This window comes from Odocoileus virginianus, chromosome 31, assembly GCF_023699985.2.
Source record: "Odocoileus virginianus isolate 20LAN1187 ecotype Illinois chromosome 31, Ovbor_1.2, whole genome shotgun sequence".
In the NCBI taxonomy this organism is placed as follows: Eukaryota; Metazoa; Chordata; class Mammalia; order Artiodactyla; family Cervidae; genus Odocoileus; species Odocoileus virginianus.
This window is the reverse complement of record NC_069704.1, coordinates 2,148,966-2,176,182: the sequence shown is the minus strand read 5'-3', so window position 1 is coordinate 2,176,182 and position 27,217 is coordinate 2,148,966. Positions and strand designations below refer to the sequence as shown.

The 27,217-nt window shown below is 54.2% G+C and overlaps 1 protein-coding gene across 3 annotated transcripts in view; it reads left to right on the top strand.

Moving 5' to 3' along the window:
• Positions 1-27,217, top strand: part of GSN (gelsolin) — a 55,370-nt gene that overhangs the window by 23,599 nt on the left and 4,554 nt on the right. Inside the window, exons 3-15 of one of the 3 annotated variants that reach the window (XM_070459178.1) lie at positions 5,119-5,189; positions 6,510-6,714; positions 7,414-7,568; positions 13,859-14,020; positions 15,946-16,095; positions 17,460-17,549; positions 20,069-20,201; positions 20,684-20,772; positions 20,959-21,174; positions 23,074-23,207; positions 25,164-25,254; positions 26,191-26,361; positions 26,987-27,161. In XM_070459178.1, coding sequence (XP_070315279.1) covers positions 5,166-5,189; positions 6,510-6,714; positions 7,414-7,568; positions 13,859-14,020; positions 15,946-16,095; positions 17,460-17,549; positions 20,069-20,201; positions 20,684-20,772; positions 20,959-21,174; positions 23,074-23,207; positions 25,164-25,254; positions 26,191-26,361; positions 26,987-27,161 — 1,795 coding nt within the window. In that variant the 5' untranslated portion in view covers positions 5,119-5,165. Of the gene's footprint in view, positions 1-4,881; positions 5,077-5,118; positions 5,190-6,509; positions 6,715-7,413; positions 7,569-13,858; positions 14,021-15,945; positions 16,096-17,459; positions 17,550-20,068; positions 20,202-20,683; positions 20,773-20,958; positions 21,175-23,073; positions 23,208-25,163; positions 25,255-26,190; positions 26,362-26,986; positions 27,162-27,217 lie in introns of those variants that run through there. The other 2 variants (XM_020893599.2, XM_070459179.1) reach the window with 2 other exon arrangements.

The following is a 27,217-nucleotide window of genomic DNA, read 5'->3' as shown; positions in this document are numbered from 1 at the left end:
AACAGGGCGGTGTCTTCCCCAAGTGGCCGAGGCCTTTTGTGCACCATGGCCGGGGGCGGAGAGCGAGGCTGCCTCCTCCCAGTGCTGGCAGCTGCCTTGGGAGGCCCACGGAGGCACAGAGGCGAGCCTGAGGTCTCCAAGGGGGCAAGGCCACGGCTGGTGGTGGGAGGTGGTGGTCCGGTATCCAGCTCCAGCGCAGGGATGTGGTTGGATGCTGCAAACTGCCTACTGTGTGGAGCGCTAGGCAGGAGCCAGGAACACCTGAGATCAGAGGGCAGGGGGATCTCTTGAGGTTCAGAGAAGGGCAGGGGCTAGGACGTGCTCTCGTGGCGAGTGGTGGCAGGGCAGGCAGGGCTGCCTGGGTCAGCAGCTGCAGCCCTTCCCCTGTGATGGGTACTGCTGTTCCCTTGCTGCCCAGGTGGGATGGTGCTGGGGGCCCTGCTGAGCCCCAGGTGGAACCCGGGCACTGGGGCCAGCCAGCCTTGAGCTTGAATCCCAGCAGCGCCTTGTTCCAGCTGAAGGGCCTTGAGCAAGTGCCTGGAACTCCCTGAGTCTCTGTTTCCTGGTGGCTGTGAAGAGACTGAGTGTCAGAGCCGGCCGCCTTTCCTCCCTGTCTTCTCCCAGAGATACCCAGACCCAGAGGTGCGGTGGCATGCAGCTACTTGGGATGCTGTGCCCGCCCTGTGCAGGTCAGGGGCTCCGCACTGTGCTTCAGAAGGACCTGGAGAGGCACCCTGGACAAGTGTCCCCGTTTTACAGGTGGGAACTTGGAGGCTCAGAGACCTGTAGGTTCCCGATGTGGTTGCAGAGCCAGGATCTGGGGAGCGCTGGGGCTGAAAATGAGGCTCAGAGTCAGAGCGTCAGGGCTTTGCCGTTCTTTTCCGTATGGAGACCCTGAAGAGCAGATAAGGACGGTGATTTGCCTAAAGTCACCCAGGAAATCAGCAGCAGAGGCAAGCCTGGCACGGGGTGGGGAGCTCTTCCTTCCTACTTAAGAGGTTTTTCTTTTACACTTAAACTCTCCCTGCTCTTCTGAACTCGTACATCCTCTTCCAGGCAGGGAGCCCGGGGGCCTGTGGTCCCATCACAGTCTCCGCACATCACTGCCCTGCAGTGAGAGTTTCCAGGCTGTGGATGCCCCGAGGGCAGGGGTCAGGGCCTGTTGCTCGGGTCTCCAGCACCAGGGACCCAGGCTTCAGGGCTTCGTGACAGGCACAGCTGCAGGGGCCTTTGTGATCATTAACCTGGGGTCAGTGACCCTGGGCTGGTAGGCCGTGACCCCTGGGACCAAGGCCAAGCCACACCAGCCCTCTGTTAATCACCAGCTGAGCAGAAGGGACTGCTTGGTAAAAAAAAAAAGGGACTGCTCGGCTGGGTTGGATGCCGGCTCAGGTTCACTTGGGGTGGGGGGTGGAGGTGATGGGATGACAAGGAAATTTCCTCTTCCTGCTGGTTTGAATTTTCCAAATTGTCTAATGAGCAGATATTACTGTATCTGTTTTTAAGATATTATTCCTAGATCAGTCTTTTTTTTTTTCCCTAGATCAGTCTTAAAAAAAAAAAACTACATCAGAGAAACACTAGTAAATAGTTTCAAACACTATAGCACATTGAAATTTTTTTTCACACAAGTATACTGAGGTGTAATTAACATTAACAATTCACCCATTGTAAACTGACAGCATTATGATTTTTAGTACCTTTTTCGGTTGGGTAATCATCACTGTAATCCAGTGTTGGAATGTTTCATCACCCTAAAGTGTTCGCTCACGCCAACTGCAGTGATGTGGGTGCTTAACCCCAACTTCTTCATGTCTTTCAAACAAACTGACTTGGCAGTTTGGTGTTTACTCTCCGTGATTTTTTAAGGACAATATGTATGCAGAAGCAGACACCCTTGTAAACCAGAAGAGAGGAGCCACAGCAGAGTCGCGGTACAGTTTGCTTTTTTGAGATCGCTCCGTGTTTGCTGACGGCCTGCTGGGTGCTGGGCACGGTCTGCGCTAGCTCGCTCTTTTTCCACAGATGCAGAGTGGCCCATTGTATGGCGGCTCCATAATTTATTTAACCAGGACCTTTGGGTCCTTTCCAGTTTTCTTCCAACAATGCTTCAGTGAACATCCTTGCACATATATTTTTGTGTTCCTCTGTAAGCCATACTGAAGGAAATGGCACTGTGGTCCCATTGCGTGTTTTGAATTTGTATAGATGTCAGTTGCTCTCCAGAGAGGGGAAACTGGGTTATGCTTCCATCAGGCGCGTATGAGAACAGTGGGGTTTTATCACCCTCCAGATGCCTAGGGAGAGGGAAGAGCTCTCTGAGTTTAGGCCAGAGACATCCAGTGCAGGGTCTGCGGGCCCAGGACCAGACATACAGCCTTGAGAAGTCAGGGACCTCTTGTGGGTCCCCACGGACACTAAGATAAAATTCAGACTCTTCAGGGATTTCCCCGGTGGGCCGGTGGTTTAGAATTCACCCGCCAGTGCAGGGGAGACAGGTTGGATCCCTGGTCTGGGAAGAGTCCACATGCCGCAGGGCAGCTGATCCCGTGCGCCGCGACCCTTGAGCCCGTGCTGGAGCGTCCATGCTCTGTAACAAGAGAAGCCACTGCAAGGAAAGCCTGCAGGTTGCAGTGGAGAGTAGCCCTCATTTGCTGCAGCAGAGAAAGCCCGCTCGCAGTCATGAAGACCCAGCGCGGCCAAAAATAAATACGTAAATAAACAAAAAACAGCTCTCTGAGAAACTCTTAGCCTATACCCGTATATGTCTTAAAAAAGCATTCAGACCCTTGAGCGGCACACAGGCCCTTGTGACCTCTGCCGCTCTCTCTAGCCTCATCTCTTCCTGTCCCGGTGTTTCAGACAGGATCCCTATCAGTCCCTGCAGTGGCCTGCGTTTGCTTGCCCTTTGCCCCTGCTGTTCCCCCCTGGAATGCCTCTCTTCTCAATCTCCCTCCTTCCTGTCCTTCAAGGCCCAGGTCACAAGTCCCTTTGTCCGCAAAGCCTTCTTATAATCCCTGCAGTCTGGTTTATCTCCTCTGTGAGTGTTCCTTTAGCCCTTTATCTGACCCACAGTCTCCCATGAATGGGAGGAAGTTGTGTGTGATGGAGGGCGAACTTCAACCTGATGAGACAGAAGCTGGGCTCCAGGAGGAGCTGGGGCAGATGACCGGAGCTCATGGGGAAGGACAGGAACTCCCCTTTACCCACTGGCAGACCGGGCCATTTTCACACACACAGACTGATTGGATTCTCAGCAACCACTTTATACCCATTTACTAGATGAGGAGACTGAGGCAGAGAGGAAGAAAGTAACTTATAGTGGAGGTGGGCATCAAACCCAGGCCTCCAGCTCCTTTGTTCTCTTCCCTGTCATTGTATTTCCCTGCTATTGAGAGAGGAGGAGATCTGGAATGCAAAGGGAACTAGGAAACAGAAATTGAGTCCAGCAGAGTAGTGGGAGGGTGGAAGGAGGGGTTGTTGAAGGTGGGAAGCAGGCCTGGATGAGTGTGAATGGCACTTATGGTCTCCAGTAGGAGAATAGGGATGGGAAGGGAGCCTGGGCAAAGGGGAGGAGGCTCGAATCCTTGTCTTCCCCAGAGAGAACCACAGATAGGACCTAAAACTGAAAACACAAGAACAAAAACAAAACAAACAACCTCCCACCCCAACCCCAACCCCAAACAACAAAGGCTGGTTCTCTACGACGACCTGAAGGCAGACCATGAAACCATCAGCAGAAGGAGGAAGCTAGAAGTGGGTTAGTTGCCTGGAGGTACAAGTAAGTGGGGTTGAGAGGTGAAACTTTGTATAAATAAAGTGACTTTTAAGTTTTGATTAAAAACAAACTTTTAACAAATAACTTTTAGACTTCCCTGCTGGTCCAGTGGTTAAGAATCCATCTGCCAAGGCAGGGGACATGGTCGGGGAAGACATCATATGCCTTGGGGCAGCTTAGCCTGTGGGCCACAACTGCTGAAGCCCTCTGCCCTGGAGCCCATGTTCCGCAGGAAGAGAAGGCACCACAGAGAGAAGCCAGTGTCCGGCAGCTAGAGAGCAGCCAGTGTCCCGCAGCTAGAGAGCAGCCCCTGCTTGCTGCAACGGGTGAAAGCCCTGGTGCAAGGAGTCCTAACACAAGGACCCAGAGGAGCCCAAAATAGTTTTTTAAGAATAAAAAGTAACTTTTTAATGAGGAAGGAAAGAAGGGTGGTTTTGAGTAAAATAGAGCCTGCAATCCCAGAAGTGGAGAGATCTGTCCACCCCTCTCTGTCTGGCTTGCTCAAGGGTCCAGTGGAGGTCAGCCCCCTGAACCGTGTCCTTAGCTGGTGACAGCCACATGCTGCCTAAGCGGGCGGACCGCCTGGGGGGCCGGTCTTGACTTTCATTTCCTAGTTGTGTGCACACCGCTTGACCATTCTGAGCCGTTTCCACCTCTCTGCAATGGGGCTGTGAATAGTACCCAGTCCATAAAGGATGTTCATGTGATGCTGAAAACCTTCAACACCTCTTAGTTAGCGCCTGTGGTTTTTTGCTGGAGATCTGAGGGGTGGAGAGAGGAGGGGTCCCGCGTGGATCACACAGGAAGCCAAGCTGGGTGGGTCCCTGCCGTTCCTGCGTGAGTCCATGCAGTGTGCACGGAATTAGCACCTGCTGCGCGCCAGGCCTTGCGTTTGGTCTCCACCCCGGAGCTGCAGTGAAGGGGCGGCCCCGCCCGTTGGGTCGGTCCCGGTGGGAACCCCGATGTCTTAAAAAATCCAGCCCAGATTCCCGCCCCTCCCCGGCCCGCAGGGGCCCAGCCCGGCCCTCCGCCCTCCCAATCGGGGCGGTCTCCGGCTTGGGCGGCGTGGGCCGGGCGGCTACTTAAGGTCAGGGAGAGCCTGGCGGCCCCGGCTGCCCGCCTGCCTGCCTCCCGGGTCGTCTTCTGCCGCCGTCGCTGCCATGGCTGCGCATCGCTGCGCGCTGCTGGGCGCGCTGGTCCTGGCGCTGGGCGCGCTGTCGCAGCCGGCCCGCGCGGCCACCCCGGCGCGCGGGGCGACCCAGGCGGGGGCGCCGCAGGGGCGGGTGACCCAGGCGCGGGTGAGTGTCCGGGGGGCCCCCGGAGTAACTCTTTATTGTAAGTTCTTGCAGATACAGCGCTAGGAAAAGGGGAGTAATTCAGGTCTAGAATGGAAAAACTGTTTTGTTGCTTTGTAAGTATCTCTTGCTGCTTCCGGGGCTCCACTGGAGGGGTGGGGGCCTCAGCCTGGCTGTTTCCCTCCCAACAGGCTAACCTCACCTTGGCCGGATGTCTTCCCTCTGCGCTGCCCTCTGACTTGTTACCCATCTCTGCCGCCGGATTTCTCCTTCCCTCAGCCTCATTTCTCTCCTTGCCTCTTGTGATTTCTCCTTTCATTTCAGTCTTCTTTCTCATCTGATTTCTCACCGCATCCCCCTCTTTCCTGGATTCCCCCCTCTTTCCTGGACCGTCTCACCTTCTCCTGCTTCCCTTCATCACTGTCACCTCTTCTCCCATCTCTGACACCGCCTCTGCCTTCTTGGGTTTCTCCTCCCTCCAGCTGTTCTTTCATGTTCTCCACTCCGCTGCCTGAGTTCTCCCATCTGGGTTTTTTTACTCCTTCCACCAGATCCGGCCGAGGTGACCTGCGCCTGCTGATTTCCCTCCTCTGATTCCCAGCTAACCACCCCGCTCTGCTCCGTTTCCAGGCCCCGTGCATGGTCTGACCGCCTGTCCCCCGTTCTCCACCACCTCATCTCCAACAGGCTCCCGCAGACCCCGGCTGCGTCCTTTCGCCTTTTCCAAGAAATGGAATTTGGGGGTGGGGTGGGGCTTTAGGGGCAGGAGGGAGGAGGCAGACAGCGCAGGAGACTGCTTGGGCTCAGCCACTTAGGCCCTTCTTGGAGGTGTGATGGGGGCGTGGATGGGGCGTGGGGAAAAAGAGCAAAAGCAGACAGGCCGTGTGGCCTTGGGCCAGGCCCCTCCCCTCTTGGGGCCTCAGTCTCCCGATCTGCAGGGTGGAGTTCGCTAATGAACTCTATGAGGACCCTTCTATTTCTCAGGGCCACCGAGCATGCTGGAAGGGTTTAAGCTGAGCCCCTGGCCACCCCCAGATTTACCGTTGCCATCTGAGGGGTCTCCCCGTGGTCCCAAAGCTCTTGGAGTCTGGGCCAGCTCCTGCTCTGTCATTTCCTAGCTGGGGGTCCCTGGCTTCACCTCCGTGTGCCTCAGCTGTTGCATCCAGTTGGCACTAAGACAGGAAGGGAGAAGGGAGGCAGAGCCTTCTGTGCCCCATCACCAGGGAGACGAGAGGGCGCGGGAGCTGCCGGCCAGGGCAGGGCTTGCAGCCTAAACTCGGCCCTCGGTGCTCACCTCGCGGACGGCGTCCTCGGACGCGGTGGGGAGGTCAGGCTCAAGCGAGGTGCTCTCGGTGCTGGGAAGCAGCCTCCCTCGTGCCCCAGGGCCCGTCCCCCCGCAGCTCAGAGCCGCTCAGGCTCTGCCCTGTCTCTTGCAGCCGGGAAGCATGGTGGTGGAACACCCCGAGTTCCTGAAGGCGGGGAAGGAGCCCGGCCTGCAGATCTGGCGCGTGGAGAAGTTTGACCTGGTTCCCGTGCCTCCCAACCTTTACGGAGACTTCTTCACAGGCGATGCCTATGTCATCCTGAAGACGGTGCAGCTGAGGAATGGGAACCTGCAGTATGACCTCCACTACTGGCTGGGTGAGACGGCCCCCAGCCCCGGCCCTGCCCCTCTGCGGTAGAGTGCAGACCTCTGAGACTGGGCCCCTGGAAGCGCCGAAGGGAACTGAGCGACTGCCGAGCGTTGAGCATGTGGCAGGCCCTCGGTGACGTGTACCCAAGACTGTCGAGCCAGCCTCCCCAAGCCCAGACCCCAGCTCTGCCCTTTGGCAAGGCTTTCAGTGTCTCTGTAAATTGGATGTGCTGACTGCACCAGCATCACATCCCAGCTTTGCACCAGCTTTGCACAGTTCCTCGTAGGACTGTTGTGAAGGTTAAACAAGCCACGATCTATGGACTCAGAACTGGGGGTGACTTAGAAACCCAGGACCCACCCTTTCCAGCCAGATTCTAGTTTGCCCTTCCGAGTCGGGAGCCTGAAGTCCTGCCGCGGCTCTTCCGTGTGACCCTGTGAGTCCTGGCCCCTCCCTGTGGCTTGATTTCCTGGTGCTCTCTGGCCTGACTTCGGGTGAGTGAGTGCTGGGAGGACGCTTAGAGATCTTGGAGTCAGCTCCCACCACCCCCATTATACAGATGGATTCACTGAGGCTCCCAAGAGGCAGGGCCTTTCCCAGCTTCTCCAGCCAGGCTCGGGCACTGCTGGGGGCTCCCAACCCCTCCGCCGTGGGCGGCTGGGGCCGCTGGCCGGGAGCCGGCTCATGCCGCTCTGACGTCCCGCAGGCAATGAGTGCAGCCAGGACGAGAGCGGGGCGGCCGCCATCTTCACCGTGCAGTTGGACGACCACCTGAACGGCCGGGCGGTGCAGCATCGGGAGGTCCAGGGCTTCGAGTCGGCCACCTTCCTCGGCTACTTCAAGTCCGGCCTCAAGTACAAGGTGGGCAGCGGGCGGCGGGGACAGAGGCACCAGGGGCCGGGCTCGCTCACGCCCGCCCGCCTTTCGGGCTTCTGCGGGTATGTAGGCAGACAGGCGGAGCTTAGCCCTTGGAGTTGGCTAGCCCTGGCTTTGAGTTTCGGGCCCTTGCTAGCTGTGTGACCTTGGACAAATCACACGCCCTCTCTGAGCCTCTGGTTTCTTATTAAATTGAGAGAAGAAAATTTCCATCACCCCACCAGGTGGTTTTCCTCGCCCCAGCAGTAATAGGTGGGCCTTAGGTGCCCTATGCCCTATGCATGGCGTTTGCCCTTGGCAAACCTAGCATGCCCAGGGCTTGAGCCTACAGCTTTTAGTTCTGAGGCCCTGCCAACAGAGGGTCCTATTTTCGATATTTGAAAGGGGACCCTTGATCCCATTCTCTTTCTGTCTTTTGAACTCTGAAGACACTGAGCTCCAGCCCCTAGTCAGGTGGGGCTGAGCAGAGCCACGCTGGGAGCCCCAAGAGGCTGTTCCCAACATGCTCTGCGACTTCTGGCAAGCCACTTGGCCTCCCTGAGTCTCCCTGTCCTCTTCAGTTTCACGAGAGCCACTTGTACCTGCCCTTCAGGCCTGGGGAGAGGATTTGGTGAAGGCATAGCTGGAAGATGCCTTGGCATCTTGGAAGGGCTCCTGGAACGCTGGTATTGCATAGCTGGGGTTCTCTTTGGTCAGGATAGGGAAGGGATCACAAGCTTTGGCCTTAACATCAGAAGGCAGATCTCTTATTTGAAGGGAGGGAGGAGAAACTGAGGCACGGAGAAAGTCAGTCTCTGAGCCAGGACCAGAGCCCAGATGTTCTGACGCCCAGCTTTTCCCCAGTACACCAATCTGCCTCTCGTGAGCAGGGGTTCAGGGTAAGTACTAAGCCTCATCTACGCTGCTGATATGCTGTGCGACCTTCGAGGAGTCATTGACCACCTCTGGGCCTCCAGGTCCTCTGGAGCGGGGTGTTAGCAGGGTGGTGATGCTGTCTGCCCAGCTGACACCCCAGGGCTTCCCAGGTGGTACAGAACCCACCTGCCCATGCAGGAGATCTGAGAGACGTGGGTTCCATCCCTGGGCGGGGAAAATGCCCTGGAGGAAGGCGAGGCAACCCACTCCAGTATTCTTGCCTGGAGAGTCCCATGGACAGAGGAGCTTGGTGGGCTGCGTCCATGGGGTCGCAAAGAGTCAGACATGACAGAAGTGACTTAGCACGATGCTGTCTGCCCAGCTGACACACCAGGGATTAGATGATGGAAAAGCTCTAGAGATAGCAGAGGGCGGGGTGTGTCCTGGGAACTGGGCCTCAGCCCTGGGCTGGGCGAAGCTGGGTTGGATTCCCTGGAGCCTCCCCGCGCCCCCTGTCGGCCAGTTCACCACTCCCTAGAGCGCCTTCTACAGGCCTGTCCAGCTCTGCGTTCCTTCTGGAGTCTCCTCGGGCCCTGGTGCCAGCAGAAGGAGAGAAGTTTGGAGCCCAGGCCCTGGACGGGGAGAAAGACCAGGACTTTTTGCAGCTCCTAGAGCAGAAAGTGGAAGGAATCCTTAATCAGGAGCTAGAGAGATTGGCCCTGAGGTCACCCTTCTCCCCGCGTGCCTCCGCGTGCTGCTCTCATGTGCTCCGTTTGTCCTTCATTCCAGCAAGTACTTATCAGGCCCCTGGAGCAGCAGTGCCTGCTTCCTGCTGCTGCTATACGGACAGCAGCGACCTAACTTGTGGACAGACTAAGCGGCTTACAGGGCTGGTAAGCGATTGAGCTGGGATTTAAACCCAGATATGAAGGGCCTAGTTCAGAGAAACATTTGAAGGCTCTCTGGTCTCTTATCTTAGCTCAGATGGAGCCTAGGAATTTGCACATTTAGCAAGTCTCCTCTCCACTCTGGTGATTTTCCCAAGATATTCATGGACCGTACTCTGAGGATTGCTCTAGGGGAGCGGTTCCCAACCCCTCCTGCCTTTGACTTCAGTGCTCAAAGGCCCTGGCTTTCGGTGGGAACGTGAGGTGCACGGCCAGTCCCATTTTCCGCCTCCCGCAAGTCCTCTGGTCGCCCCCGCCCTCGGCAGGCCCAGCCCAAGGTTCTCGGCCTGGCGCCCTCATCAATTATGGATCTCCGAGGAGCAGAGCTTGTTATGCAAGACTTGTTTCTGTGAGAGCCTGCTCCTCACGGCCGGTCCTGTGCTCGGGGTGTGAGCAGGGGCGGGGAGGGACGAGAGCCACAGAAAGGCTTTCCTAGCGCCCGTCTGATCTCGGTCTGTGACCCTCAGATCCTTAAAGCGCACTGTTTTTGATCCCTGCTCCTCTTTCTCTTTCTCTTCTTCCTCCTCCTCCTCTTGACTTTTGATAGAACCCCAAAGACCCCAAGGAGCTGGGTTATTTGAAACCCTTTCTTCCAGCAGAGTCTGGGCTGGGCTGCGTCCTGGAAGCCCGTGGCCCCAAGGATCACAGTGGGAAACCCACAGAATCCCTTGGATCCTTCCTGTCCTCCCTCCTGTTTTCAGATAAGGAACCCTGAAATTAGAGGGTGGAGGGGATCAGCGCCAATCAGTAGGTTTTTCTTTGTTTTATAAAGAGCTTAACATAAAAAGTAGCTCTTTATAGATTTTACCTTTCTTCAGAGTATAAGTATAATACAAGCTTATTGTAACATGTCAAACATGGAAATAAGGCTTTTAGTAAGTAAAAGTTGCCCATGATTCTACTCTTGGAGATACACACCAAATGGTATGTAATTTCTCTCTCTATATGAACATATAGATGTGTATATTTATATATAGATATAGATTTGTCCTGGCTTCCCAGGTGGCACTAGTGGGAAAGAACCTGCCTGCCAATTCAGAAGACATAAGAGACCGGGTTCGATCCCTGGGTCAGTAAGATCCCCCGAAGGAGGGCATGGCAGCCCACTCCAGTGTTCTTGCCTGGAGGATTCCGTGGAGGAAGCCTGGCGGGCTTCAGTCCATAGGGTCGCACAGAGTCGGACATGACCGAGCGCCTAGCGCGGCACGTGATATATGTGGGCTTCCCTGGTGGCGCAGTGGTGAAGAAACCACCTGCCAAGCAGGAGACATGGGTTCGATCCCTGGGTCAGAAAGATCTTCTGGAGAAGGAAATGGCAACCACTCCAGTGTTCTTGCCTAGAAAATCTGTGGACAGCGGAGCCTGGCAGGATACAGCCCCTGGGGTCACAAGAGTCAGATGCAAAATTAGCAAATAAAACAACGATGATACATCCATATATATATATATGTATGTATCTTCACTTTAATTTGGAAAACAGCTTTTAAAAAAATATTCTATTAGACTTTGTTCAAATAATTTTATGCCAATCTCTGTCCACTAATGATTAGACCATAGAAAGCAGCAAGCAATCTTAAATATTAAAGTAAAAATAATAAAAAATAGTAAAACTTTACCAAAGAAACCTTGCCCCTTATGCTTGGAGATTCACTAATGTCTCCTGAGAGCTTGCTTTTATTTTTGTATTAACTGATCCTTTCAAGTCTAATTTCCTAGATCAGTAAGATTAGAAGGAGTTAATCAGGAAATGCCTGTCCACACTCATTAGAAATCTGTATCTTTTAATTTATAAATTCATATACAGAGAATTTATTGGAGCTGAGATGTATGACATTGAATAACCCTTTTCCTTTTTTAAAAGAAAAGTTTCTATATTTTTTTTTGGCAAAAAATAGAAGACATGCTTGAACAAGTAAAATATTTTAGAGATGTATTAAAAAATGTTAAGGGTCTTTCTCTTTCTTTATTTTCCCATTTCCTCCTCTCTAAGGAATCCATGGAAGTGGTTGGTGTGTCCGTTCAGCACCTTTGGAAAAGCTTTTCAGATCCACTGTCTCTTTACCTCCACATAGATCGGGTCCCGGGGTGAGCACTGCCCATAGACACTCAGGATGTCCTGGGCTGGGGGACCTGGGCAAGGCTGGTTCCGGGAAGGGCAAACTTGGGGGTAAAACTTCCACCAATTAGCTGGGACCTTGGGCTTGGGGCTGGACTTCTTTGCACCTCAGTTTTCTTGCCTGAAAAGTGGGGTGATGAGATTTGCAACCTCAGGAGCTTGTGGGGACCACATTGCATGTCCCTGACAGAGGAGCCTGGCATGGACTTAGTAAGAGGCAGCCTCCGCGGTCACTTCCAGATGAGCAAGGGGCACTGAATCGTCTTCCCCAGCTGCCCTTCCTTACTTGCTTCCCAGTTGGAAGGCCTCTGAAGCCAGGTGGAAAAACAGGCTCTGAGAAGACCAAGGCGGTCCTGCTGGGCCCTACCGAGGGGATGCTGTTAAAAGGCTTCACGCTGGTACCAAGAAAGGACACCAGAGGGCGCTCCCACTCACAACAGGGAAAACATTTCTACTTGATGACCTTGCTCAGAACAGCGGTTTGTTCCTGCCGCCCATCCTGGATGACCCTGGTGACCTGGGCTCTAAGAAAACCTGCTGTTGGGGGAAAATGTGGGCCTTACAGATTTGTTTACACCCGGGTTTGAAACCTAGCTCCACCATTTACTAGCTTTGAGATCTCAGGCAAGTCTCTCTGCTTCCGGCATCTGTTCTCCGCATCTGTAAGATGGTGATGATGACGCCTCCCCCGCAGATGACCCCTGCAGAATGCCCAGCACAGGGGCATGATCATGTCGCAGCCAGTTCTGAGTTCCTCGCTGTGTCTAGATGTAACAGGAACCCCATCACACTCTGTCTGTCCCTTGCCCTCATGGACTCAGCGCAACAAGTCAGACCTGGCTTTGCTCTGCAAGATGAGGCGTCAGCCAGGGACCTGGGAGGGGGTTGACCACAGTTCCGGCCTCAGTGGCCCATGACGTGTGCAGCTTTGGAAACGGGAGACGTGGTTATACTCCGTAGCTTTGCCACATGCTCAGTGAGTGCCCTTGAGTAAGTTCAATTCGCTGGTCCTCAGTATCACTGCAGTGCAGTTCCGTCGCCCAGTCATGTCTGACTTTTCGCCACTCCTCCTTCAGTATACTCATGGGGAAAATGGGATGCTTGTGGGCACCTTCTCCGCTCTGACTTGACCTCCCTGGGGCTTGGGGCCGGTGAGCATCCAGGGCTGGGGCCTGCTCATAAGGACACCCAGCCCACGTGACTCTCCTGTCCTGAGGGTAGTTTTTTTTTTTTTCCTGGCCGTGCTGGGTCTTTGTTGCTGGGCAGATTTTTCTCTAGCTGTGGCTTGCAAGAAATACTCGACTTGCGGCGCGTGGGCGTCTCCTTCCGGGGGCCCCTCCTGTCGCAGAGTGCGGGCTCTAGAGCACGTGGTCTTCAGTGTTTGCCGCGTGTGGGTTCAGCAGTTACGGTTCCCGGGCCCCAGGGCACAGGCTTGATCGTTGTGGCCCACGGGCTTAGCTGCTCCGAGCATGTGGGATCTTCCCAGACCAGGGATCAAACCCGTGCCTCCTGCATTGGCAGGCGGATTCTCCACCTCTGAGCCACCAGAGAAGCGCCCACGGGCAGTTCTGACCACTGGTGGGAAGCCCTCCTGGACTCCCCAGGACTTGATGATGCCTGTGGAGGGCGGCACAGCAGGGGCTTAGATCGCCGCTGCAGGAGGAACAGGCCTGAGGCTCAGAGAGGGCAAGAGACTTATCCAAAGTCACCCAGCACACTGGTGCCAGGGCAGGGACTTGAACCTGAGGTCAGTGCCCTGTCCCTTACCCACAGCTGCCTCTGAAGGCACAGCTGGGAGGAACTTGGGGGAGGGGGGCAGTCTTGACTCTTCCTAGAGAGCCTTGAAGGATGGGAAAGATTTGAATGAGCACTTCTTAAAGCAGGTTTTGCAGAACACTTGAGCCGCAGGCAGGACGTGGAAGAGAAAAGCAGTATCTTGACTCAAGGCAGGGAAGTGCTGTCTAAAACATGCCAAGCGAGTGTATTTACCACTGGACTTCCCAGTGCCTTACGATGCGGATGTGCGTTGTGTAAGTCGGGGCAAGTGAAGCGCACGCCTTCTGCTTCCCTGATCATGGAATCCTTTCCTTGCAGAATATCGTGGGGGTTAGCATTCTTAGAACATTCCTTGGGGAATGCAGATTTTGAGAAGGGAATGTTTATAGCATTTTGATCCAGGAAAGTGGGACCAGGGGTCTTTGTTAGTGGAGCACGAGATTCAAAAGGGTGGCAGCAAGGTGCAGAGGTGGGGGGCTGCTGGAAGTCCACTGGTGCGTGGGCCGGAACGCCCTTCAGATCACTCCTGTCCGCTGCCAGACCCTCTCCCCTGGACTAACGCTGTCTCCTCGACCCGACAGAAAGGGGGCGTGGCCTCAGGATTCAAGCACGTGGTCCCCAACGAGGTGGTGGTGCAGAGACTCTTCCAGGTCAAAGGGCGGCGTGTGGTCCGAGCCACCGAGGTGCCTGTGTCCTGGGAGAGCTTCAACAACGGCGACTGCTTCATCCTGGACCTGGGCAACGTGAGTCCTGCCCTGCCTTTTCTCAGGGGCCACTGGGGTGCCCCAGGCCTGACCTGGGGAGGTGGGCTCACCCATGTGAGCGATGTGGAGATGCAGTGGGGTCACAGGGGCGGCAGCCCCCACGCGCTCTGTGAGCGAGCAACACACCCGCAGAGGCCCAGGTAGACGTGTGTGCACACAGACTCAGACTCGCCATGCCCGTCACGCACAGACCCGTGAGCGGCTTCAGTGGGTGGGCAGCCCCTGATGCGGCGATATGCATGTCTTGTGTATCTTTTATTCACAGTCACTCACTTGCATGTATGTGGCGGGCATGTTCAAAAACGATAGGCTCTTGAAATATAACCAATATGTTATAATAACTACAAATGGCATATGGTCTTTAAAAATTGTAAATCACTGTGTTGTACCCCCAAGGCTTATATAGTATTATAAGTCATCTGTACCTTAATTAGAAAAAAGCTCTATAAGCTCTTGCCTAGCAGATGTAGACATGTCATCATGATGAGTATCTACACATGGAGACTTGGGTGTGTTGATCAAAAACCCACGTATGTGCATGTCATTGTGTAGTCGGACGTGCTCACTTGTATGTGACTCACTTGTACGGGTAAGCGTGGGATGCACTTACCCAGACCCACCTTAGAGACGTGTGGTGCTTTGTACACATTCTTCCCAAATCCACGTACACCCATCCCTGCAGGAGGACACAGCCAGACGTTCTGTCCCCAGCCTCATGTACACATGTGGTGCAGTGTCTGTTGGAGAGGGAAATGGCAGCCCACCGCAGTGCGCTGGCCTGGGAAATGCCACGGACGAGGAGCCGGCGGGCTGCAGCGCATGCGAGTCGCAGAAGAGTTGGACGTGACCTAGCGACCTGACAGCAGGCAGGGACACACGCTGAGCATAAGCTTGTTATAAAGTGTGACAGGCACACAGAAGAGCGTGTGGATTCTGCGTGTGCGGCTCTAGAACTCTGACGGGATGGACATGCCCGAGTAGTTAACGCCAGATCGAGAAAGAACGCCACCAGCCCTGTGTGGCCTCTCCCAGTCCCTTCCTCCCCATGCATAACGCTCACCCCAGACTTTCCCCACCAACAGTCTAGACCAGTTCCACCTGTTTCTGAACTTCGTGTACCTGGAATCTATCCTTTGGATGTCTGACTTTTTTTGCCCAACATTCTCTTTCTAAGGTCCGTCCATATTGTTGTTGCCTTTAGTTGTAGCTTGTTCCTTCTCCTTGTTGTATAAAATTTGCCACAGTTTATCTGTTCTGCTGCTGACGGACACTTGGGAGAGTTCGGGGCTCTTCCAAAGGTTGCAACTCTGAGCCTTCTTGCACAAACCTTTGTTTAAAAACACGTAGGTACATAATTTTATTAATACTAATATTAATTAATGGTCATTCTTCATGAATGAAAAGCCATGGTAGAGAAAGAAAGAAAGGGAAATATCAGTTCAAGAATTCTCAGGGATGATGGTGAGCTATCTTGAGAGCAACCAGTCTGAAGCAGACACTGCCTCCTTGCACACGTCTTTTGGTGGACACTCTCATGCATTACTGTTGGGTATATTCCCAGAGAGGGTTGGCTGGGTTGTAGGATATTTGCATATGGAGCTTTAAAGAGGCACAGTCAGATGGTTTTCCAAAGTGGTTGTACCAATTTCACTCCCACCATCAGGCAAACATTTTTACGCACATTCTGTATGTAGCGATACCTATGGAAAATGCATATCCACAGCATACCCTCACGGGCCCTGGTACACACAAGTGACATGTGTTGTGCTTGGGTGTGGGGTGTCTGTGCTCCACCAGCCCTCATCTGGGCAAGCAGAGAACAAGGTGAGCTTGTCGTGTCGTTCAGCAAGGCTTCTGTGAAGGTGGGTGGGGGCGCTGCCTCACGTGGGGGCTTTCTCTTACAGGACATCTACCAGTGGTGTGGCTCCAGCAGCAACCGCTTTGAGAGGCTGAAGGCCACACAGGTGTCCAAGGGCATCCGGGACAACGAGCGGAGTGGCCGGGCCCGCGTGCACGTGTCCGAGGAGGGCGCTGAGCCCGAGGCCATGCTCCAGGTACCCGCGGCCGCGTCCCGGGAGTGCGGGGTGGGGCTGAGCGAGGGGCCCGGAGGCTCCTTCCTTTTCTCCACCCAGCAGGCAATTGTGGGGTGACTGGGTTTTTCTACCAAGCCGGAAGAGTCTTCCCCTGACCTCTCCCAGACTCCCCTGAGAGGCGGGGCTGGAGTCCCAGGATCCAGTGCATCCAGGCCGTGAGCCACACCCTCCTGCCGAGAGGGCCAGATCCTCTAAAGGAGCTGAGCAGGAGGGTCTTGGCGTCTTCTGAGGACAAGCCTGGTGCTAGAGCCAGGCCAGAAAGAGACAACGGAGACCCAACCCCCTCTTTCTTCTTCTGATCATTCCAATTAGTTTATAACCCATTTCGTCAATTGCATGATGGGCGTTGCCAGCCAGTGTGCTTTGAGGATAGATCAGCAGAGGTCAAGGTCGCTGGGCAGAGGAGACCACAGGCTCTGCTCCGTGCCGCTTGTCTGGGGCTGTTGAGCGCGGGTGTTTAGGACGAGCAGAAGGGATTGTTACGGGGAAAAAGCCTGGATGCCAAGCGTGGCTTGAGAGGGACAGTAGTGGGCCATTGAGGCTGGAGAGAGTGCAGAATGGAGGCGTGAAAATGGATTCTAATGTCACGGGTGTATGGGTTCAAATTTCTACTTAGCCACCTTCTAGTGGTGTAGACAAGGTACTTTTCTCTCTGGACTTGGTTTCCCCTCCTGTGAAGTGAGAGTGGTAATCTGTGCCTCTTGAAAGTGCAATTGAAAGTTGCTCAGTCGTGTCTGACTCTTTGCGACCCCATGGACTTTACAGTCCATGGAATTCTCCAGGCCAGAATACTGGAGCGGGTAGCCTTTCCCTTCTCCAGGGGATCTTCCCAACCCAGGGATCGAACCCAGGTCTCCCGCACTGCAGGCGGATTCTTCACCAGCTGAGCCACAGGGAAGGCCTTGTGCCTCCTAGCATGGCTGCAAAGGTGAAGTGAGGTCTGCTGAAGACACGCGGTGGGAGGTGTTGGTAGCTGTCCTTGTCCTTCTCGGAAGGCTTGGTGGAAATGGTAAGCATCTGAGGGGCCGTCCTGAGGGCAGTGGACCACGGGGTCCTCGTGGAGCTGCTGGAGACGGGTCGGCAGGGCCAGAGACTCCACAGGCAGCCCTGGCTGGGCGCTGCGCCCCGGAGGCACGGTCAGGGATCCCAGACATCTCCAGAGGGGGTCCTGCCCCAAGTGGAAACTTGCCGTGGATGCCGGAGGCCCGCGTGGTCCCTGCCTGCCCGGGGAGGAAGCTCTCTCTGGAGCTCAGCCTCCTCCCTGGGGGGCGGCAGGCTGCTGGGAGCTCACCGCCACGCTTTCTTCCCTCTCTCCATCTCCGCAGGTGCTGGGCCCCAAGCCGGCTCTGCCCGCAGGGACCGAGGACACAGCCAAGGAGGACGCGGCCAACCGCAAGCTGGCCAAGCTGTACAAGGTGAGCCTGGGCTGAGGCCCCTGGGTCGTGGGCTCAGGATGGGGGTGCAGGAGACCTGGGCTTTGAGCCGAGCATGTGTGGGGGTGCCCTGGGGGGACTCGGCTTCTTACGGCTCCAGGGGACGGCCATCTGCTGCCTCGTGGCGTTTCTGCCCCAGGAACCAGCGTGTGAGCGACCGCAGACATATCTGTGTCACCTTCACCGACGGGGTCCATGAAGTGGGGAGGGCGGAGGGCCGCAGAGTCAGCGTCGCAGGATTTCTGGAGGGTCTAAGGAGAAGAGGGTTTCAGGGAAATCCAGGAAAGTACTACAGAAGTGTGTGTGTATGCGTGTGTTATGGGTACTGACTTTATTTAAATTTCTTCTCATGATTTTTAAAAACTGCATTAAGGCTGGTCTTGAGCCAAGGATGTCTGACCTCTGAGCCTGTGATGCCCATGTTGTGCCCTAAGCTTATTTGTGGTAAAATAACAGCAGAATGAGGTGCAGATTTGGCGTATCACCGCCACAGGAAAACTTCGTTACTGATATTTATTCTGATGTTGAAGTAATAATACATATTCGTTGTAAATACTAGGGTTGAGCAATACTCAAGAACGTAAAAAAATAAAAGTCAGTCTAATTTTACTAGTTTAAGATAACCAGTACTATTTAAAAGTGGGTTTTAGTTACAAAAGTAACAGTACTCAATTTAACAAAGTCAGCCTCCCGTCCTCCCCCCTCCATGGGTTGCCATGGTTACATGGTTACCCTTTTGGTGTAGGAAACCCCAGATACAGCTTTCCGGGTCTCCTTACATGTTTCTCCGTCTCTATTTGATATTAACAGATGCAGGCTATTCACACGTTTCTGTGGCCTTCTCTTTTCCCCTTGACCCTTTGTAACGGCTGTAGAGTATTTTCTTTTATGAATGTGGAGATCTCTGCAGATCCCTAATCGGTGGCATGAGGATGTCTCCACCTGTTCCGATCACCAGCAGTCTCTCTTTGTGCCTGTGTGCCAAGCTTGGCATTAGGGGAGGTTTGCAGATGTGGAGCGTCTGGGTCACAGGCTGCATGATGAGTCAGTGATTGAAAATACTGGTTCTTGCACAGGGAACTATAGTCAATAACTTGTAGTAACTGATAGTGGAGAATGATCTCAAAAATTATATGTGCGTGTATGTATAGCTGAATCACCTTGTTGTGTATCTGGAACATTGTACGTTAACTAGTAAACTAAACTTCAGTAAAATATATATATTAAGAAAAAAAGAAACTGTTAACAAAATAGTTAAGTATATTTGACTCCTCAAGAAGAAAATTTTTTGGTATATAGCAATTACCATAAATGAAATCAATGGCTAATAAAAGAAAGCGCTGCTGCTGCTTGGGAGTTCCCCGGTTGCCGCGTGGCTTGGACTCTGGACTCTCACTGCCGAGGCCCTGGCTCAGTCCCTGGACAGGGAACCGAGTCTGCATTCAGCCCCGTGGCAGGACCGGAAAAAAACAGAAACACAAGAATACCGGTTCTGGACTTAGACTGTCTGCACTACCCCAGGGAGGAAGGTTCTGCCATGAGAGGTAACTGACAGAAACACGGGATCTGACTTGGACTGTCTGGCTTCGAATCCCGGATCTGGGGCTATGTAGCGGTGCAGGTGACTTCACCTCTCTGCGCCTCGGTTTCCTTGTGAATGAAACAGGGGTAGTAACAGGATTACCTGTAGGGTTGTTGTAGGGATTAAACCAGTCTATAACTGTAGAAGTTAATAAATTACATAAATTTTTTAGAACAGTGCCTGGAACAAAGTAAGTTTTCAATAAATGCAGAACACTTATTATTTAACTTCCTGATAACGTGCTACTCAACTGCATTCTGGGAAGGCTCTTGATCACCCTCACCAGTTTACCCAGAGCCTTGTCAGCCCTGGGTACTGTCAAGTCTTCTGCATTTTGCCAAGTAGGGTACACTCAAAAAGGTTCAATGAACTTTTTATTTTAGGATAGTTTTTAGATTTACAGAAAAATTGCAAAGATGGTACAGAAGTTTCCCATATACCCTTCACCCAGGTTCCCCCGAACATCTTAACATAACCAGGTCTGTTTGTCAAAACTAAGAAACATCAGTTCAATGCTGTTAACTAAACTACAAACTTTATTCAGATTTCCCCAGTTTTTCCTTCCAGGTTCCAGCCCAGTATACGACACTGCGCGTAGACCGCTTTACTTTTATTTTGTACTTCCTTTTTTAAACCGATGAGGTTGGATTTCTTTCCATCAGCTGAACAGTTGTTTTCCTATGCCACCTGCGTCCCCGCATTTGATTCCCCTTCCCTTTCTGGTGCCGTTTCCATGCTACACCCACGTGTCGGTCACAGAGGTGGTTGTGACCAGGTGGAACAGGACAGAGAAATCCCGAATGAGCCTCAGGGCTGTGTTCTCCACAGTGTCATCTGAGGTGGGGGTGGGTTGTCGGCCTCCGGCAGGCCGAGGTGGGGAAGGTCACTCACCGGCCCGGGGCCCCTCTCATCCCCCCAGGTCTCCAACGGCGCGGGCACCATGTCGGTCTCCCTTGTGGCTGATGAGAACCCCTTCGCCCAGGGGGCCTTGAGGTCAGAGGACTGCTTCATCCTGGACCATGGCAAAGACGGGAAGATCTTTGTCTGGAAAGGTACTGGGGTGAAGGGAGGGGCTCCAACAGGGCCTTACGCGGGCGCCCCTGCAGCTTTGCAGGGACTCGGCTCATGAGCCTGGGGCAGACGAGGGAGGCTGGGGTTCTGAGTCACAGCTTCCCGCTGGCTGAGTGGCCTTGGCCAAGTCACTTAACGTCTCTAAGACCCTGACTTCCTTAGATGCAAATGAGGACAAGATAACGATCTTCATCACAGAAGATTGCTGCGTGGATTAAATGCAGCAAGTTTTGTATAGTTCTGAGCTCAGTCAGTGGGTCGGCGTGCTCGCGGGCATTAGCCAGGACCCCTCGCTGGACCCCCGAGAGCTCATGGCGTGATCGGCTCTGTCTGGGGTCTCTGGCCTTGGCTGTCCATGGTCTAGGAACGGAAGGGAGGGAGGTTTGCCTTCTGCTTTCCCTGGAGCGCCGAGTGCTGGGGTGCAGCACTGACCGCAGGCCCCTTGCTCGCTTTTGGCCAACAGGCAGGCAGGCTAACACCGAGGAGAGGAAGGCCGCCCTCAAGACAGCCTCCGACTTCATCTCCAAGATGGACTACCCCAGGCAGACCCAGGTGAGCCAGGGAGCCAGGTGGGACAGTGACAGTGGGCCCAGCGGCGTGGAGAGACTGGGTTGGGGGGTGTCCTGCGCTCAGCATGGACGGGGTGTCTGAGGCTCCCTGCAGGACCCCGGCAGGGTGGCCTCTGCGCTCCGGGGACCCTGGTCCAGCCACGACCTTCTCTTCCTCCGTCCCTGCCAGGTCTCTGTCCTTCCCGAGGGTGGCGAGACCCCGCTGTTCAAACAGTTTTTCAAGAACTGGCGGGACCCAGACCAGACGGACGGCCCGGGCCTGAGCTACCTCTCCAGCCACATTGCCAACGTGGAGCGCGTGCCCTTCGATGCCGCCACCCTGCACACGTCCACCGCCATGGCTGCCCAGCACGGCATGGATGACGACGGCAGAGGGCAGAAGCAGGTGCCAGGGGGCTGGGGTGGGCGTGTCGCAGCGCCTGCCTTCTCCCTCCCCGGCCCCTCCGGCCCCTCTTCTCTGAGGGTGTTTCTCTAAGAGGTTTTGACCACAGTTTTGATGGGTGGGATTCTCGGGTCTTGCTTGATTTTTACAGCCAACATGCCCTAAGCACCTGCCGTCTTCCAGGCTCCCTGCCAAGGGTCTGAGACCCTGCTCTGCCCATGAAGAGTGCATGGTCTGGGAGGGGAGGTGGCCGCAGCTGGTTGTTGAGACGTGTGTGGTCGGTGGGAGATGGGAGGTGCATGGGGACCCTGGGAGCGCAGGAAGGGCAGCGGAGGTGGGCGGCTGGGGCAGTCTTCGTAGAGATGGGGACCCTTGGGTGGGGCCTCAGAGGATGAGCAGGAGTTTGCTGCCAGAGTGAGAGTGGGTATTCGGGCAGGGGGCTGTCCTGGAAGCCTGGTGCTGATGGTATTCTCAGGGCAGGGCCTTAAGTTCCTTGTCCAAAGGTGTGGCCTTGATTCTGTATCAACCGTTAGGTGCTAGTGAGGGTTTTTTTTTTTTTAAAGGCAGAAATGTGACAGGCTCTGTTCTGTGCTTCCAGAACTCGCTGTGAAAATGAGTTAGAGGCAGGAGAATGAGAGTAGAGACCTCATGAGGAGGTCGTTACAGTACTTTAGGGAAGAGGAGATGGCTTTGAGACCAAGAAGTTCACAGTGAAGATGGAGAGGCGGGGAGTGGAGTTCAGAGATGTTTAGGAGGTAGAATTAACAAACATTGATTCCATCCTACATAATAGAAATGGCAAAAATGTTCATTTTTCTTTATTACTGATTTTGTCATTGGTTCATTAGTTAAGTGGAAGAGGAGTGTGCAATGAAAATGATCCAGGCTAGGGCCATGTGGGAACAGCCCTGGCAGCTCAGCTGTGTGGTCTTGGCCAAGTTACTTAACCTTTTTGAACCTCACTTTCCTCATCTGTGAAATGAAGCTTAAGTTAAGTGTTTAGTCCCTGGACTGTAGCCCACCTGGCTCCTCTGTCCATGGGCAAGAATACTGGAGTGGGTTGCCATTCCCTTTTCCAGGGGAGCTTCCCGACCCAGAGGTTGAATGCAGGTCTCCTGCATCGCAGGGAGGTGTTTTTACCTTCTGAGCCACCAGGGAAGCCCCTGGTGAAATGAGGCTTGGGTCCCGCTCCATCCCTGTCAGGAGTTTTCAAGGTTCAGAGGTTCTATCTGCCAGGACTCGCGGTACCACCAGGTGGCGCCGCAGGGCTTCATGGCCACGGACAACCGTGTCCCCGGAGCTCTGCAAAGAGCTGCCCGCAGGAGTCATTCCGAGGTCACTCAGTGACGACCCTGCCTTCGCAGGTGACATCTAACATCCGGACAACCTGCTGATAACAGCCAGTGGCAGCGTTAGTCATCATCATAATTACTAAGAGTAGCCGCCACCTGCAGAGCCGTCATCCCGTGCCAAGCACTGTGCTAGGCTCATTTGATTATTCCCATTTTCCAGATCCGGAAACTGAGGCTCACAGACAGTAAGCAGGTTGTCCAGGGGTGCACAGCCTGCGGGGGTGCAGCCTGGCTTGGCTGCAGGTCGTGTATTGATTGGTACCCTGGGCCCGTGTTGCTCACAGGCCAGAAGCATTTTCTAAACCAAGCAGCTACCCGTCCCCGTGCTGCTCTCCGTGAGGAGGAGGCACGGGGGAAGCAGGGGTGCACTGTCAGGACCTGGACTTGAATCTTAGTGGCTCCGCGATTCCAGCAAGTTATTTAACTTCAGGCTGAGTCCGAGGGCAATCCTGCGGTGTAACCGCTACCCAGCACCCGCTGGTTTCTCGGCTGGTCTGAGTTGGGGGCCGGGAATGTCGCTTGGTGTCTAAGCCCAGCTTTACTCTGGCAGATCTGGAGAATTGAAGGTTCCAACAAAGTGCCTGTGGACCCCGCCACGTACGGACAGTTCTACGGCGGTGACAGCTACATCATTCTGTACAACTACCGCCACGGCGGCCGTCAGGGACAGATCATCTACAACTGGTGAGGCTCTGGGGTCCTGTGCCTGGGCGGAGCCGGGGACACACACTGAGAGCGTGGCCACGGCGGGGGCCAGCGGGCAGGGCCGAGGGAAGCTTGCAGGTGTGTGAACCTGAACCAGGGCAGCCCGGCTCCCCTGGGAAAGGTCCCCGGGGCAGGACCGCTTGTCTTATTTCTCAAATTGTAAACTCATCTCATAAAAGCATCACATGTCCATTGTAGGAGAGACGTGGGGACTAGGGAGAAACGAACAGAAAATCTCTCCCTTAATTCCACTCTTAAGTTCTATTTATCCTCTGATGTTTTCTAACTAAAAGTTATTTTTAATTCTTTAAAGAGAGATGATAAATTCATGACTTAAGGATCAAGACAGATTAAAATCACATGCATGGAGAAATCTTGTCCCCGTCCTGTCCCTTTTCCACCTTGCTCTAAAATCCTCACTCCTCTGTGGATGCCTGCTTCCATTAGTTTCTTGTATATCCTTCCAGTAATTATGCAGATAAAAGCAAATCTGACCCTGTATTCCTAGTTCTCCTCCCTTCCTTATGCAAGAGATGGCATACTATGTATATTGTCCTGCACTTTGCCTCTTGTTCCCTCACTTAACACTTCCTGGAGCTCAGACTATGTCAGTCCATAAGGAACTTCCTTACTCTCTCTTTTTTTTTACAGCCACATAATACTCCACTGTGTGGCTATCCTGTAGTTTATTTAACAAATTCCCTGCTGATGCATATTTGCTTTGATTCCAGACTCCTACTAGTACAAGCACTGCTATGATTAGTTGGCTTAAACAAACATCATTTTGAATGCGAAGAGAAGTATCTTTAGAGTGAGTTCCCAGAAGTCGGAGCTGGCTCTGACAGTGAATGTGCTGGTCATTTTGATAGATAGCACCCAGTTTCTCTAGATGAACTTTGTACCGTTTGCATTTTCACCAGTGACAAATGAGAGTTATCTGTTTCCTCGTGGTCTCACTGGTGGACTGTGTTATCACACTTTTTTGCTGTTTCTCAGCTTTAGAGTTGATAAAATGATGTCTCAGTATATTTTTCAGTTTGTTTCTCTTACTCTGCAATCTCCCAACTTTTTAAAGGTTGACTGATGGGTTTCTTCTTTTTTAAACTTTTCCTTTTGAAATGACTTGCTGGAAAGTTGCAAAAATAGTGCAGACAGTTTCCATATACCTGTTACACAGTTCCCTCTATGGTCACCTCTTTCTTAACCATAGTTCAGTTTTCAAAACTGGGAAATTAACATTGTTGCAAGACCATTTACTCCTCTTGAATTTCACCAGTTCTTCCACTAATGTCCTTTTTCTGGTCTAGGATCTAACCCAGGGTCTCACACGGTATTTAGTCATCAGGTCTCCTCAGAGGCGTTTAATCATCATGTGCCAGTTCTCAGTCTTCACTCTTCTTTCCCAGTGTCAATGCTGTGGAAGAGCATTAGTCTTACTCAGTAGGTTGCCTCTCAATTTGACAACCTCAGACTTTTAAAAGCCGCTTGAAAGAAATGTTTCTGGACTCGGTATTAGTAATACACACATGGTGCAAAATTCACGAGAAGGCTTTTAAAACATTTTCTTTGAGCAACACGTTGATCTGTTAGATTGCTTATGCAGATAACACAGGTTAGTTATGGGAAATGTAGACAGCGGAGGAAGAGGTGAGGCAGAAAGCCCCTCATCCTGCGTCTCCCGGTGGGGCAGTTTAGGAGGAGGAAGTCCACTGGTTGTGGTCAGATCTCTGAAAGAAGACTCGACGCTGGGCTGGGGTGTGCGGTGTGTTGGTTTGGGTCCTGGCTCTGGTTCTTTTTCAAACAAATCTCTTTTCCTGTCTATATGTCAGTTTCATTACCTGTAATCTGGAGATTTGTGGGTTTCTCAGGCCCAGGGTGACGGAGCCGCCCCGGCCTCTGTGCAAGCCGAGGTGCTGAGGTTCACTTCCCTTCCAGGCAGGGTGCACAGTCCACCCAGGATGAGGTCGCTGCCTCGGCCATCCTGACTGCTCAGCTGGACGAGGAGCTGGGAGGGACTCCTGTGCAGGTGAGCCCAGCCCGCAGCCCCTCGGGGCTGCGCCCGGGCCCTGCCCATCTGCTCACTCGTCTGACCATCCCTCATCCCACCCATCCGTCCTTTTGACAAACATTTATGCAGGACGCGGACGCTGCGTCTGCGACTGTGAACACAGATAGATGCTCGCCCCTGGCCCCCGGCCCCGCTGTGATGTGGTTTATTACAGTCTAGTGGTGGGAGAAGGAGGTTCATCAGACATGCAGGCAGAGGATGTATAATTACACGTGGCCCGAATCCTCACCATCAGGATGGCTCTTGCTGGGGAGGGACCACGAACCACTCCTCACCACCCAACCCACTTGTGAGGTGATCTAGATTTAGGCAGCGTGGGTCACGGCTGGAATCCGAAGTGACCCGGGCTCGCGGGGCAGGCACAGAGGGGACCTCCTCTCCTCCTCTCAGACCTCCTGTCCCCTCTTCCCGCCGCCGAGCCCTTGACCGCAGGCTGCGCTGGCCCCACAGGAGGGCTCTCTGCAGACCTGGAAGGCTCGTTTCCCACCACTCTCCAGCTTTCTTGGCCGAGGCTGACATCGCTGTCCGGGAAGAATGTCCACGAACCATCCCTGGGCTTCCATTTAAGGGAATATTTGCAAACATGGGCTCTCTGGGTTCTTGGACTAGACCCAGCCTCAGCCAGGCCAGGCCTTGGGGGAGGGGAAAGGCCGAAGCGGTGCCCGGGGGACCTCAGCCAGCAGGGCTGCCTCCAGCCTTCCTGCACCTCCTGTTCCCCAGCCAGCCCCTGCGTTCTGTAGGGCCACGCCGCCCTCCACACACAGGCCCAGGCGTGACGGGCTCGTGTGGGGTGAGCCTGGGCCGTGCCAGCTGCTCCGAGCTGAGCCCAGCGTGTGCGCGCAGGACGGTGCTCCCACCCCCCTTTCCTGACCTGCTCTCCCGTCTCCCCCTCAGAGCCGTGTGGTCCAAGGCAAGGAGCCCGCTCACCTCATGAGCCTGTTTGGCGGGAAACCCATGATTATCTACAGGGGAGGCACCTCCCGCGAGGGTGGGCAGACGGCGCCCGCCAGTACCCGCCTCTTCCAGGTCCGGGCCAGCAGCTCTGGAGCCACCCGGGCCGTGGAGGTAATGCCCCGGACCCCGGGCCCCCAGCAGGATTGGCCTCTCGGAAACCTCCCAGGCCTGATGGGCAGGCCTCTGGGCACAGGGTCGGGTGGTGTTGACCGAGGGGCTAAGAAGCAGCTTTTTGTACCTCCCTGCCCAGCAGGATTGTATGTCTTAAATTTCTCCTTGTTTCGAGAATGCCCAGTGCCTCTTGCATACCTTCCACGACGGGCAAGTCACTACCTAACATACTCCAGTCTTCACAATCTGGATGTTGTTCTTGATTCCATTCCAGTTGGCTGCTATCCCTGTTATAGTGGAAGGTGCAGAACCTGAACACAATCCTACTGAGCAGCCTAGAGGACATTGGGATTATCACCTCCTTTGTTCTAGGTGCTCAACTTCTGTTAATGCATCCCAGATTTCTAGAATCTCCTTGGCTAAGCACAGTGCATTCATAGCTCATGGGAGTCAGCTAAGCGCCTCTGTCCAGAGTCCTTGTCCTCAGCTCCGATGGGGTGCACGCTCCGTCCTCCGAGTCCGCCCTTAAGAACTGGTCTTGCTACAGCATCTCCTGGGCTGTGAGGAGGGGGCTGAAGAGATTTTACCTGTTTCCTGGTTGATTAACTGAGCACTACCTTCCCAGGTGATGCCCAAGGCTGGCGCGCTGAATTCCAACGATGCCTTTGTCCTGAAAACCCCCTCGGCCGCCTACCTGTGGGTCGGCGTGGGAGCCAGCGAGGCAGAGAAGACCGGGGCCCAGGAGCTGCTCAGGGTGCTTCGGGCCCAGCCCGTGCAGGTGGCGGAAGGCAGCGAGCCAGGTAGGAGCCAGGGGTGGAGGGGCGGCTGCTCTCTGGGGATGGAGCTGTTGGACTCC